Source organism: Coniophora puteana (assembly GCF_000271625.1).
Source record: "Coniophora puteana RWD-64-598 SS2 unplaced genomic scaffold CONPUscaffold_4, whole genome shotgun sequence".
In the NCBI taxonomy this organism is placed as follows: domain Eukaryota; kingdom Fungi; phylum Basidiomycota; class Agaricomycetes; order Boletales; family Coniophoraceae; genus Coniophora; species Coniophora puteana.
Window position 1 is genome coordinate 956634 of NW_006913056.1, and position 12449 is coordinate 969082.

Below are 12449 nucleotides of genomic sequence, written 5' to 3' on the forward strand. Positions count from 1 at the left end.
ACCTTGAAGCGGGTTGCACAACCTTGACACATCCACCAAGACGGCCATCACAGTACTATCATTTCCACTACTACTCTACTGAATCGATTATCATCTAGAAATGGCTGACAAAGGCGGCGCCTACGGCACCAAGGCAGGCGATACCGACTTCCGCAAGAAATGGGACAAGGAAGAATATGCCGAGCGCGCTCGCAAGAAGGACGACGAGGAGCGCGAACGCATGCAGGAGAATGAGGAACGTATGAAACAAGGCATGTCTGTCTAGTCTAATCTCTCGCGTTCTATGACTAACAAAGCCTCTGATGACCAGGCAAGAAACCACGCAAGGGAGGGAAGACAGAGGACCTCCCCAAGGCCACCGAACTTATGAAGCGTCGAGAGGGTTCTCTCGAGCTGGACAAGAACCTTGGCAAGACCATGGTTGTGCAGAATCCTGGCGGGCGTGGACCCGGACAGCCGGGTTTCTTCTGCGAGACGTGTAACAAGAACTACAGGGACAGCGCTGCATACCTCGACCACATTAACAGTCGATCACGTACGTATCTTTTCTCCCTACACCTTCTCGTTTACATCCTCAATTTTTATCTCTATAGATTTGAGGCATCTTGGTCAAACGACACGCGTGGAGCGCTCTACACTCGAGCAGGTTCGCGCCCGGATAGCGTACTTGCGCGAGAAGACAAAAGACGCGTCGAACGCCAAGTCGTTCGACTTTGAGAAACGATTAGCAGAAGTCAAGGATCAAGAAGCAGCCAAGCGGGCGGAAAAGAAAGCGCAGAAACAAGCCCAAAAGGACGAAGCTCGACTCGCGCTTGTTCGCGAATCCCACACCGAGGAGAGTGACGAAATGGCCCAGATGATGGGCTTTGCTGGCTTTGGCTCGAGCAAGAAGTAGCGCCCCCTCACAGTCAAACGTGGAATCACGACCAACCCTTCCTGCCTTTGCATCTATGAATTGTACAGCAACTATTGTAACACTTCTGCATATCCTATGTCGCATCTTTACTGTTTAACCAGCAACAGGTCGAACTTGACGTCCGCCACCTCCTGCTCCTCCTCGATCAGGACGTTCCCTCCCTTCTTCTCCTTCACATCCCGCGGCACGCTGCGCACTGTCTTCTCAATGATGCCCTTCTGCTCCTCGATCGCCTGTTTGAGATCTGCCCCTGCGCCTTCTTCGAACTTATAGAACACGTCGACGTCATCGGTGGCTTGCAGACCCGCCTTCTTGCGCAGCTTCTGGACGCGGTTGATGAGCTCTCGCGCGAGCCACTCACCCATCAGCTCAGGATGAACCTTGATGTCGAGGCGGACGACGACATCGTTATCCGTGTGTGTCGCGTACAGCTCGTCTCCGGTCGTGGGCAGCTCAATATAGCGCTGCACCGTGAGGTCACCCGCAACAAGCTTGATGTCATCGACAGTCAAGTTGCCAGTGTCGATGTAGCCCTTGACCTGGTCGCTCGTCACTTTGGGCAGACCACTCTTGACGCGTCCAAGGTCCTTGCGCAGCTTGCGACCAAGCACCGGCCAATCGGCGATTGCGCGATAACGGACCCCGGAAAGCGTTTCGTCGGAAGTGAAGACGATATCGCGAACATTGAGCTCAGACTGGATGTAGCGCTGGAGGGACTTGACGTCATCAAGGTACTCTTCGCTCGGGTGGAAGACGAGGAGCTCCTTCAGAGGCGTCTGCAATATTCTGCTGTCAGCCACCATCATAATTTAAATGCTCTGCACAGACCTTCAGCGAGAGGTTGTGCTTTTCACGGATATTGCGAGTCAGTTCAATGACAGACTGCATGCGCTTGACCTGCCGCTCGATCACAATGTCGAAATATTCTTCCTTGATCTCAGGGAAACCGAGGAAGTGCACCGATCGTGGGTCTGGCACCGAGGGATCGTTGGGGATGTATTGGCGCAGAGTCTGGTACAGATTCTCGGTAATGAAAGGTGTGTATGACGACTAAAATCGTATGAGCTTTCGAAAGCGCCAATCATAGGAGATGGAACATACCATTGTCCTACAAAGTGTGAAGAGCGTTTCGAGGAGGGTGTTCAAGGCAGTCACGGTATCTTCCTTGCCATCCTCGCCCTTCAATCTCCGTCGGTTGAAGCGGATGTACCAGTTCGTCAGCTCGTCGACTAGATCCAGGAGGCGAGGCAGGATGGTATATAGGCGGTATGCAGCCATCTCTTCGCGGACGAGACTGATGAGAGACTGACAACGTGCCAGTATCCATCGGTCCATGACATTGTTCGATAGAGGCGCGTGAGGGTTGTATTTGAAGTCAACGCCAGTCGCCTTCTTGAGGAGAGTGACTTGGCCAAGGAAGAAACGGAATGCATTCAGCCAAGGGAGTAATACTCGGGACACAACTTCGCGTACGCCTTCCTCACGGAAACGAAGGTTGTCTCCCCGAACAATGGGCGAGTTGACGAGGTACATTCTGTGGCAATAAGTAAATGTGGTCTGCGGGCAGCCTTGGATTTCTCTCACCTCGTCGCATCAGCTCCATACCGCTCCAGGATCAAACTTGGGTCCGGGTAGTTCTTCAAACTCTTACTCATCTTCTTTCCATCTGCAGCTAGGACGAGACCTGTGACAATAAGGTTTTTCCATGGTGCTTTTCCAAACAGATGGGTCGAAAGAACGAGAAGGGTATAGAACCACCCTCGTGTCTGGTCAATGCCCTCGGAGATGAAGTCTCCAGGGAAATTGGCCTCAAAGTGCTGCTTGTTCTCAAAGGGATAATGCGCCTGAGCATATGGCATGCTGTCAAATTAGTTAGCAGAGATGTTGTACCTCTCAATTGGATGTTAGCATACCTTCCAGACTCGAACCAACAGTCAAAGATTTCTGGTACCCTACGAAGGACTCCTTTGCCAGTCTTCGAGGGTATAGTGAGATGGTCAATCTTGTCACGGTGCAAGTCTGTGATGCCTTTCGCTCCCGTAAGCTGCTCCAGCTCTGCTACCGAGCCAACGCAAACTGTCTTGGCACGAGGCGTGTATGAGCATGTCGGACAGCAATGGATCACAGAAAATAACTCACTTCCTCGTAGTCGTCACTGACCCATACCGGCAGGGGTGTACCCCAGTACCGATTTCTTGAGACATTCCAGTCCCTTGCATTTGCTATCCAATTGCCGAACCGACCCTCTCCGACGTGTTGCGGTACCCTGATGGATGCGTGAGTAACAAGAGGGACATGAAGTAATATGCGCTTACCACAGCGTCTCTGCATTGTTGGCAACCAGTTGGTCCACTATAGGAGATACTCGGACAAACCACGAAGGGACAGCGCGATAGATTAGTGGAGTTTTTGATCTGGGATGTTTCCGAGCCAAAATCAGCCTTAAACGTCCGAGATGATGTTGTTTGCACTGACCTCCAGCAGAAGGGGTACTGATGGTTGAGTGTAGATTGCACAATCAGTCTGCCCTTTGCTTTGAGCATCTTCTGGATATCTTTATCCGCGGTCTACATCAACCAACCAACATCCTGTCAAGGTAGCCCTTGCCAATGTGAGTGGGTTACCCCACCTTAATATACACGCCCTCGAAATCCGTGACAGGTTTTGTGAATTTACCCGATTCATCTATGGGGCAGGGAGGCAGATCTTCCGGAGAAATAACGCCGTTGGCGATCGCGACGCGATGATCATCTTCACCAAAGGCCGGAGCTTGGTGAACTATGCCTGTGCCGTCAGTCGCCGTCACATAAGTGTCAACGACTACGCGGAACGCGCGATCTTCAAACTTGACCTCGACATCAGCGATGCACTTAAGCATAGAATGGGCGACTGTACCTGCTCTGTGAAGTACTCGAACAATGGGACGTATTTCCATCCTTTCATGTCCGCGCCCTTGAACGACCCTAGCTTCTTGAATTTGGCTTTCTTTGGATCTTTGTACAGCGTAGTCAGGAGCTGCTCGCAAATGATGAAATTCGTGTCCCGCTCTTCGTCATGGATTTTGATGTAGATAAGGTCAGGGTGTACGCAAAGAGCGAGGTTGGACGGCAGTGTCCATGGCGTTGTCGTCCATGCAAGGAACGCGGTTGCTGGATCGTCGACTAGAGGGAATGATACGGTAACTGCTGGATCGTTGACCTCGCGATAATCAAGTGAGGCCTCCATGTTCGAAACCGGCGTTGTGCAGCCCGTCGAATAAGGCATTACACGCAAACCACGGTAGACCATACCCTTTCTCCAGAGTTCTGAGAACGCCCACCAAACGCTCTCCATGAAGGACGTGTTGAGTGTCTTGTAATCATTGTCGAAGTCGATCCAGCGACCCATTCGCTCGACTGTCTGCCGCCATTCAGTGGCGTATCGCATGACGATGGCGCGGCACTCCTCGTTATACTTGTCAATACCCATCTTCATGACGTCCTCTTTTCCGGTGATGCCTAATTTTTTGTCAATCTCATGCTCGACCGGCAGTCCATGCGTATCCCAGCCGAACCGACGCGTGACATGGAATCCCGACGCATGAGCATGGCGGGTGACGATATCCTACGTAAATCCGAGGGGAAAGCAGACAACTTAAACACGAGGATCGAGCAAGCGTAGATGTTTGAGGACGTACTTTGATGGTTCCGGCCAGCAGATGGCCATAGTGGGGAAGCCCCGTAGCGAAGGGTGGGCCATCAAAGAAGACATACTCTGGCTTGCCCTCAGAGAGCTTAAGACTCGTCTGGAACGCGTCTATTTCGCGCCAAAACTCAATGACCTTCTCCTCCTCCTTGGGAAAGCTGAATTGCGCAGTGACTAAAAGTGCTTGATTGAACAACGCAAGTGCTCCCTAGTGTCTTTTCACTCACCATCATGAGGCTGGAACGGCATCTTCGTCTCGTAATCCGTACAGTTTTAAGTGGTGCTGAGTGCTTCGGGATTCCTGAGAGCTGATTATGACCCCGTGTGCGAGATCGATGCCTAGGTTAGTGACTCAAGCTGGATATGACTCGACTAAAGCGCTCACAATCCGTACTAGCTGACAATTGAACGCCGCTGATCGCGGACTGATGGGTTGCTCAGCGGCTTACTGGTGGCCTCGCGTCAGTACTAGGGGCGTGCGATAGACAGTCACAAGGACGGATATCGCGGTGGAGGGCAAGTCGCGAGTATATTCGCAAAAAGATAAACACCCACTTGTTGGATTGCCATTTCCGATCTATGATCGCGGCATCTAATCAGATTACCGCTCTTACCCTTGCTGACTCTAGGGTAAGCTGTTCATTGACATGCTTGCTCTTGTGAATGTATACTAGCGGAATGACTCATACACGGCTCTAAAATCCAGTTCTTATGACTTTTTTGGCATGGTCTTGCTTTTGGTAAAATCCGTGCGCTGGAAAGTGAGTGCATAGAACTATTGTGACTGTCGTACGTCGAGCAAGCATGTGCATTCCTCATAACATAAATATCAAAATGCAGCGAGTCCAGCTCTACATCGATCGCGGGGTATATGGGGATACGATTCGTCGTTGTATATCATGGAAGTCGTTTCCTCAGGGAAAGCTTGAACGCGAACAGCCTTGATCCAGTCAGCAGCGGCATCAGGGTACTCCCAGACCATAAGACCAGCGTCTATCAAAGGCAACCCGTCAGTATATGTGCTGTAAGTACGATGAAGTGCTTACCCCGTCTCTTTTTCTTGGCGGTCTAGAGGCAAGAAGCGAGGTCCGACGTAGACATGAAGCCACCGCTGGTCTCGTCGCCGGCGATGGTGGGTTTGCCGATAACGAACTTGTCAGCGGGCACGCTGGAAGCAACGATCTGGAAAGAGGGTAGAGTTGGGCCAGGCGCTCGTGGGGTTATTGAGGATGTCGTTACAGGTGGTGTACTAATCTGTGCCCTCTGTGGTGTGATTTAAGCAATCAAAATTCCACAGGACAACATTGAACAACTTACGGTTGTAGAACTTTTTTTGTTGATTGAGAGAATCAATCATTAGTAAATAAGGGATACACCGTTTAGGCACATTGATGAAGGACCTGAACGTTATACTGCACGGACCCAGTGAGCTTCGCATATGTATCAAGAGACGAATTTCACTTACCCAATCGATCTGGTCCCCGACGGCCTTGTCGACAGCCACATATGCACCACTGGTAAACTTGGACGAGAACCAGGGAGCAATAGCTACTCCATGTGCCAGACAAGCCAGCGACATGTTTCATCTCTCTGAGGTTTCAACTCACGAGCATGAGTGAGAATATAATCTGAGGCAGGCAGCTTGGCGCGGAGCGGTAGAATTAGTGAGCCACTTCTCCGCGCTTCCGTCCATGAGCTTCAGAGCCGTATAGTTCTCGTAGTCGACATCGATACCGTCCGGATCGTACTGGATGGCCCACGCAGCGAGGTCATCGGCAGTCTTGGCCGGGTCGAGCGTGAATCAGCATGGATAGATTCTAAACCTTCGCGGCGTAGATGATAGGAGAGTTGCAACTTTTGCCGGTAGGCACCAGAGTGACATCGAATATGTCAAGTACTGCCAATTTTACACAGTGGGAGCACCCGGCGCAAGGTAGTCAATCCCGCAGCAAAGAAGAGGTCGTGAGTGAGATCAATGTTAGTTCATGTCGGTAGATGTCGGCGCGGAGCCGATGAGCATGGTCCACGGCTTCGTCGTGGAGTAGAAGGGTCCGAGTCGCCATAACGAAGGGCCCCGTACAAGGAGCAACGGGGTACACGCGGAGACCCGAATAGCGACGACACGGCAGAGCTTGGAATTACATACTAGTGCGGCAAATCCGACTTCAACGAGTGGTGTAACAGCTGAGCGCTGCGCTGAGCAGTCATTTTCCGGGGCAACATCGTAACAATATTCTATGGTCGCTCTACCTGGGCTAACATCATTGACCGTGTTTACGGATTTCAAAATTCCCGGTATGACAGTTGAATGCTTCGTTGCGCGAGACATCATAACGCCCTGCAACTCTGATGCTTGCCCTGATGAACTCGCTGTCATAGACTTAAACCTTGTTGAATGTTCCCAGGTAGCAAATGTATCTCAGATCGTTCAGGCAATGAGTCGTCCGTTCGTCGACATATAAGAGCTCTGACTGTTTTTCTCTGCGATAATTCAAGGGACACAAAACCACGTATGATCGCCATATGTCAAAATTTCAAATCCTGATGCCATTGCTCACCTTTCTGGTCTCCAAAATTACCAATGGCAGCCACAGCAGTCAGCACACTGGAAGTGCATCAGATTTCCACACAGATCATCCTTAGGGCCAAAAGCGTTGCGAAGATCTGCCAAGAAAAGCATGACACGTCCGAGGGCACGCCTATACATATCACAAACGGGGACGACAGGCTGAAGTTCATCGACGATATCTGGGGAAATATTTGACCTCCTCACGGGCGTTGAGATCGGATACCGCCTATGTCGTCCGTCACCCGGTGTAATTCTACGACACTTAGAATGCGGCTCTTGAAGGACACACGAATGGTTGAGACTTTACATACGCGTGCTTACTGTTAAGACCACCCCGGTAGTCGGACGAAAGTGTCCTTAATGGAACTTGGCAGTATGCTGACATGTCGACGCCGGCCGCATATTATTGGCCAGACACGACACCATGAGTAATCCAACGGAACATGGAAGCCATAAATTTCAGACCGCTGCATCGCGTTTCATTTGCTATTGAGGCACTGGTTCTTCGCTGGCCAGGATCGAGGTTATCGATGGTGTGCCATTTGAAGAAAAAAGCTGCGAGACAGTGAGTGAAGGGCGGGGAATTGGCGAATTGCGCGGAACTCCGCAATCGATGTCGAGCAAGATCATCGATGTATCACCGCGAGTCCTCATTAAACTGATGCGCCTGTAAAATTTGTCGGGTATGTATTACTATTGAATGACCGGGAGATAAGATACGTGCAATGTCAATTATGCATGTACGCAATCCTGCAGCTGCTGCGGATGGGGCTGATTTGAGCCCTTGCACTGAATGGACGCGTGTGAGGAGAAACGAGCGACGCATTCATTCGTATTGACGTCCGTGGTGCTACGGTTGAAAGCATGCAGTAACGCAGAGTAACGCCGAGTGACGAATAAAGTTGCTGGGGCGGTGGCTATCTCGGATGCGTGTGAGTACGAGGTTATCGTGACACGGAAGCCCAAGCGCTGTCGAGGGTATCGAGGATTTTCTGCACCTCACGGACTGCACTCTTGCGCTCAGCGCGCATCTCGGGGTCGTCAGTGACGCGTATTGCGTCGAGCCTAAGAAGGGACTGTAGGAGGAGCTCTGAGAGACGAGTGTGTTCTTGAGTGAGGGCGGGGGTCCTTTCTAATGGAGGTGATGACGTGGTCGGCTGGGCGGCAGACGCCGGGATAGGTGCGGGTGCGGAAGAGGTAACCGTCGGCAGCTGGGCAGCGGAGGCGGCAGGTTGGACATCAGGGGAGATGGTGCGTACAAACTCATGTACGGATGGCCCTAGAGAGGCACGCACGCGATCGAGCTCAGCTTTGATTACGGTGGACGGGTTTTGTTCGGCAGCGGGAGTGGCGGAGGATCGCTGAGGACCTGAAGGAGTAGTATTGCCTCCAATGAGAGCAATGAGGGAATTTTCGTGAATTTTGTATGCTGAAACTATTCAAGTTTAACGAAGTTAGGTGACTGGGCGACAAGAGAGCGAGGGGTGAACGAGAAACGCACTCGGTGCGCTGTCGTCTTTCATGACCGCGCCTGCGTGGACAAGCTTGAAAGAGTCGGGCGGAAGATGGGTATATTCGGCGAGATCATTGCGAAGCTGGCGAAGGGGCGTGTCTTGTGAGGGGAGGGGGATGTGCAGGGTGTCGTGCCCCCACTTTACGCGGATGTGCATATTGTCCTTTGAGTCGGAGCGTGTCCAGCGTTTGAACGCAGCGAGCATGAGACCGAATGCGAACACGAGGCAAATGACGACTGAAAGTTCATTGACACGACGTCATTGCAAGTTCGATCGATAAACCCATTGCCCTTGCTACAAAAACAGGCTCACCTTGGCTGCCAGTCGTCGTCATTGGCTAATTGCAACACCTTGTAACAGCGTTAAACAGTTAATTGTGTACTGTGACCGTGACTTGGAGCAACCCCCGCGTCCCAACTCCGATATATTGGGTAATTCGTCTCAAATCTAAAGCTTCTATCATCCGCTCATCCCGTCACAGACCCACCACCCTTCGCCATTCCTTCTCCCTTCCTCTCCTGCTCTCTCCCTTCTCTCCCTGATCACACCAGAACATGCAGGGAGATACCTCTGACAGCACCCCGTCTCCTGCAACCCGTCCGCCTCCCGTTCCTATCTCGTCACGTCGCGCCGTCAATGCGTCGCCAACCTCTCCCGGAGCGCAGAACTCGGCCTCGGGCCAAGGCCGCAACACCCTAAGCGGCCTCCTCACATCGCGTCCAGGAAACCCACCCATTCCTCCGTCACTCCAAGCAAAGATGGCTGCAGTATGTTTTCTCCGAGATGCCTTGACATCTAGCGGCTGATTATGTGATGCAATTCGCTCCAGATGCTCAACCGCGGGGTGCCCAACTCGTCTGCATCACCCTCCGCCGATTCTGCTGCTCAGGCTCTGGGCAGAGCGTCACTCAATGAATCTCTGCCACATCAGTCTCGCTCTTTCCCCCCTGTCCCTTCTAATTCTCAATTCCCTGCTCGAGGTGGCCGACCAGGGGCTCCGCCACCAGCCAAGAAAAATAAACCCGGTTTCAAGCTATCGGACATCGCAGCAGGTGGAGGTGCCATGGGTGCGGGCCTGGGTGCAGGTAGACCATCATTGGCTGAAGCGAATCGACACGTTGGGGACACGCCTTTTGCCAACTTCAACAAGATTGTGTATGTGCACCATAATCCAACTCTCATTCTTTATGCTGACAAGCCCGACTGATCGATCATGTATTGTTGTTGTTGTGGTGTCAATCTCCAGAGACCCCTCCGGCCGGCTCAACTTTTCCGGGAAAGCCGTCATACACGCTTCTGGCGTCGACTTTTCGAACGGGTCATCGTTTGCAATAAACATGGAACAACTCAAACTTGAGCAGGAGCTTGGTCGTGGCAACTACGGTACCGTTAAGAAGGTTCTCCATAAGCCTACCAATGTAGAGATGGCTATGAAGGTAAACAGTTTTCAGATATTCATGCTGCAAAATTAAATCCGTTTGTATCAGGAAATACGACTTGAACTCGACAGCGCGAAACTCAACGGGATCCTCATGGAACTTGACATTCTCCATCGTGCCATTTCGCCACACATAGTCGAGTTCTACGGTGCTTTCTTTGTGGAGAGCTGCGTATATTACTGCATGGAGTACATGGACGGTGGCTCCCTCGCTTCTTTGTGCTGCGACCCTCCTGGCGCGAATGTGCTCGTTGGCTCAGGTCGCTTTGCACCTCCCCCAGGCGAACGTGAAGGCTCTGAAGAACAGCTAGAGGAGATGGCTAAACCTCGAGTGACGGAGCCTTTGCTTGCACGTTTCGCTGCATCCATGGCACGCGGACTCAAGTTTTTGAAGGACGAGTTGGGTGTCATGCATCGCGACGTGAAGCCCACCAACGTACTGGTCTCGACCAAAGGTTTCATCAAGCTATGTGACTTTGGTGTTAGTGGACAGCTTGAAAAGAGTATCGCGCGTACGAATGTTGGGTGTCAAAGCTACATGGCGGTGCGTAATACATTGGCTTGCTTTGACCCGGATTGGAGAACCAACGACATAATATCCCTAGCCCGAGCGAATAAAGGGGTCATCACCCACGCCTAACGATGACGCGTTCATGTCGTACTCTGTCAGCGCGGACATATGGAGTCTTGGTCTTAGCATCGTGGAAGTAGCTCGTGGACGGTGTGTACCATATTTGCATTGTTGGCGTTTTTTTTTTCGCTTACGGTAATGTAGATATCCTTATCCTCCAGAAACGTATGAAAACGTGTTCGCTCAGCTGAGCGCAATCGTGGATGGGGAGGCGCCAGGGCTGCCTGACGATGAGGAGGACATGCCTGTGGTAAACGGTGCTGCGAAAAGCGATGATGAAGATAACGATGACGAAGATGACTTCAAAGATGCCGAGGAAGAAGTTACTTCAGAGAGCGGAGAAACTGCAGAAACTCCAAAGCAGAACGAGGCACCGGCGTGGGGCTCCGAAGTTACACGGAAGTGGTCACCAGAAGCCCGTGACTGGGTGAACAAATGTCTTATCAAGAATGCAAGTGAGCGGGCATCTTATGCAGAGCTCCTTGTAAGTCCTCGTTATTATGTTGTCGTAATTTCTTCTTGGTTACTCATGATCGCAGGACCACCCTTGGCTGAAGGCGGATGCCGACCGGGAAGTCGATACGGCCAGCTGGGTCAAGCGGGCCATGGCCTGGCGCGACACGCATCACCGTGGTTCTTCCTGGGGTGGCGAGTGAACTTTCCGTCACCCACTCCTGTTGGGCAGGGACAAGAAAGGTTCAAAACCAGATCAAATCCTTGTTCCTGCCATTTGACGGCATTTGGTCTCCCCACTCATCTTGCGACAGTCGGGGAAATGAAGTTTAATCGTGCTTCACACGGGCACGTCATAGGTGCGCTGCGGATCAGGCATGTTACAGGAATTTGGCGACCTTCGGACCTGGGCGATGATACAAGACGACAATCGCCAATATTGCTCACTCATGCTGTTTATACACTGTTGCACACTTCATACGAGCTCTGGTATACGTCTTGCTCGGTGTCAGTGACCACACCTGCCGCCCCGTGCGCTCGGCCATGTCCCATGCACTCTTTTCTTCTCGAATTTATCTTACCAATATTTTATTAGACTACTTTACCACCTGCGTCTGGCACCAGGCGGGTTCTCCCTTCATGCGTGCCTACCCCCAGATATGGTCGTTGCTGGAGACCACTCCCGATACAATCCTCTCTCCCAGCCCCCCAAGTCAGATAACTGCAACATGTATACGTAATGTACGCACAGGATCCGGAGGAGTAATACAAAACTACACATCATGTACACTGTGTACTCTATGATGTAAATACCCTTTCATCGGATTGCGCATTTTATGGAGGATTCTTACTGAGTTTAGTGTATTAGCATAATACAACTTGAATAAGAGACACAACAAACACCGGGTGATGCACGAGGGAACGTAAATTTAAACTACGTGAATTATAAGAGAATGAGGAGCTACCGCAGAGTACCGCTAAGAATGGGGCGCTGCGGCGGTGGTGTCGGTGGACGCGATTGAGGTTATGGATAAATATGATCACGTCGCACTTTGCAATTTACCCGCATACACATCACGCGTCTGCGCTGGGAAGGTTTCTTGATCATTCTTTCCTTGAACGACGACTTCAGTACAACTTCAAATGGCTTAAGCTCGTTTTTGGCACCACTGCGCATCCTGACGTCTCCGGGTCCTACGCACTACTGTGGTCATACGGCGCAACCACCGCCGAGTCTATCCGAA

The 12449-nt window shown here is 51.6% G+C and overlaps 4 protein-coding genes across 4 annotated transcripts; 1 reads left to right on the forward strand and 3 right to left on the reverse strand.

The window, feature by feature from the left end:
* Nucleotides 1-176: 176 nt before the first annotated feature.
* On the reverse strand, nt 177-5125 carry CONPUDRAFT_81032 (uncharacterized protein). Its single transcript, XM_007768322.1, has 15 exons — nt 4986-5125; nt 4828-4908; nt 4593-4774; nt 3812-4519; nt 3546-3761; nt 3392-3483; nt 3232-3330; nt 3056-3182; nt 2830-2996; nt 2501-2776; nt 2018-2450; nt 1745-1966; nt 594-1692; nt 313-535; nt 177-253 (listed from the first exon to the last, which is right to left on the reverse strand). The coding sequence occupies exons 2-13, from the start codon at nt 4847-4849 to the stop codon at nt 1003-1005; spliced, it is 3234 nt and encodes a 1077-aa protein (XP_007766512.1). The 5' UTR covers nt 4850-4908; nt 4986-5125; the 3' UTR covers nt 177-253; nt 313-535; nt 594-1002.
* A 247-nt stretch (nt 5126-5372) lies between these two features.
* CONPUDRAFT_163940 (uncharacterized protein) lies at nt 5373-6179 on the reverse strand (the record flags this gene model as incomplete). Its single annotated transcript, XM_007768625.1, has 2 exons — nt 5373-5863; nt 6066-6179. 2 exons carry the CDS (start codon nt 6177-6179, stop codon nt 5669-5671), a joined length of 309 nt encoding a protein of 102 aa, XP_007766815.1. The 3' UTR covers nt 5373-5668.
* Nucleotides 6180-8076: 1897 nt separating this feature from the next.
* CONPUDRAFT_163941 (uncharacterized protein) lies at nt 8077-8887 on the reverse strand (the record flags this gene model as incomplete). The annotated part of the gene is made up of 2 exons (XM_007768626.1): nt 8077-8604; nt 8671-8887. The coding sequence occupies 2 exons, from the start codon at nt 8885-8887 to the stop codon at nt 8114-8116; spliced, it is 708 nt and encodes a 235-aa protein (XP_007766816.1). The 3' UTR covers nt 8077-8113.
* A 317-nt stretch (nt 8888-9204) lies between these two features.
* CONPUDRAFT_81034 (kinase-like protein) lies at nt 9205-11978 on the forward strand. The gene is made up of 6 exons (XM_007768323.1): nt 9205-9450; nt 9513-10119; nt 10171-10665; nt 10727-10842; nt 10897-11236; nt 11292-11978. Exons 2-6 carry the CDS (start codon nt 9595-9597, stop codon nt 11406-11408), a joined length of 1593 nt encoding a protein of 530 aa, XP_007766513.1. The 5' UTR covers nt 9205-9450; nt 9513-9594; the 3' UTR covers nt 11409-11978.
* The last annotated feature ends 471 nt before the right edge of the window (nt 11979-12449 follow it).

Bases quoted from the DNA above. Each gene is read 5' to 3' on its own strand.
- CONPUDRAFT_81032 (XM_007768322.1), bottom strand. From the start codon at position 4,849: ATGCCGTTCCAGCCTCATGATG. The intron at 3,484-3,545 runs GTGGGGTAACCC...TGGTTGATGTAG, and splicing joins TCGAGGGCGTGTATATTAAG to ACCGCGGATAAAGATATCCA. The intron at 3,331-3,391 runs GTCAGTGCAAAC...GAAACATCCCAG, and splicing joins CAGTACCCCTTCTGCTGGAG to ATCAAAAACTCCACTAATCT.
- CONPUDRAFT_81034 (XM_007768323.1), top strand. From the start codon at position 9,595: ATGAATCTCTGCCACATCAGTCTCGCTCTTTCCCCCCTGTCCCTTCTA. The intron at 10,666-10,726 runs GTGCGTAATACA...TAATATCCCTAG, and splicing joins GGTGTCAAAGCTACATGGCG to CCCGAGCGAATAAAGGGGTC. The intron at 10,843-10,896 runs GTGTGTACCATA...ACGGTAATGTAG, and splicing joins GTGGAAGTAGCTCGTGGACG to ATATCCTTATCCTCCAGAAA.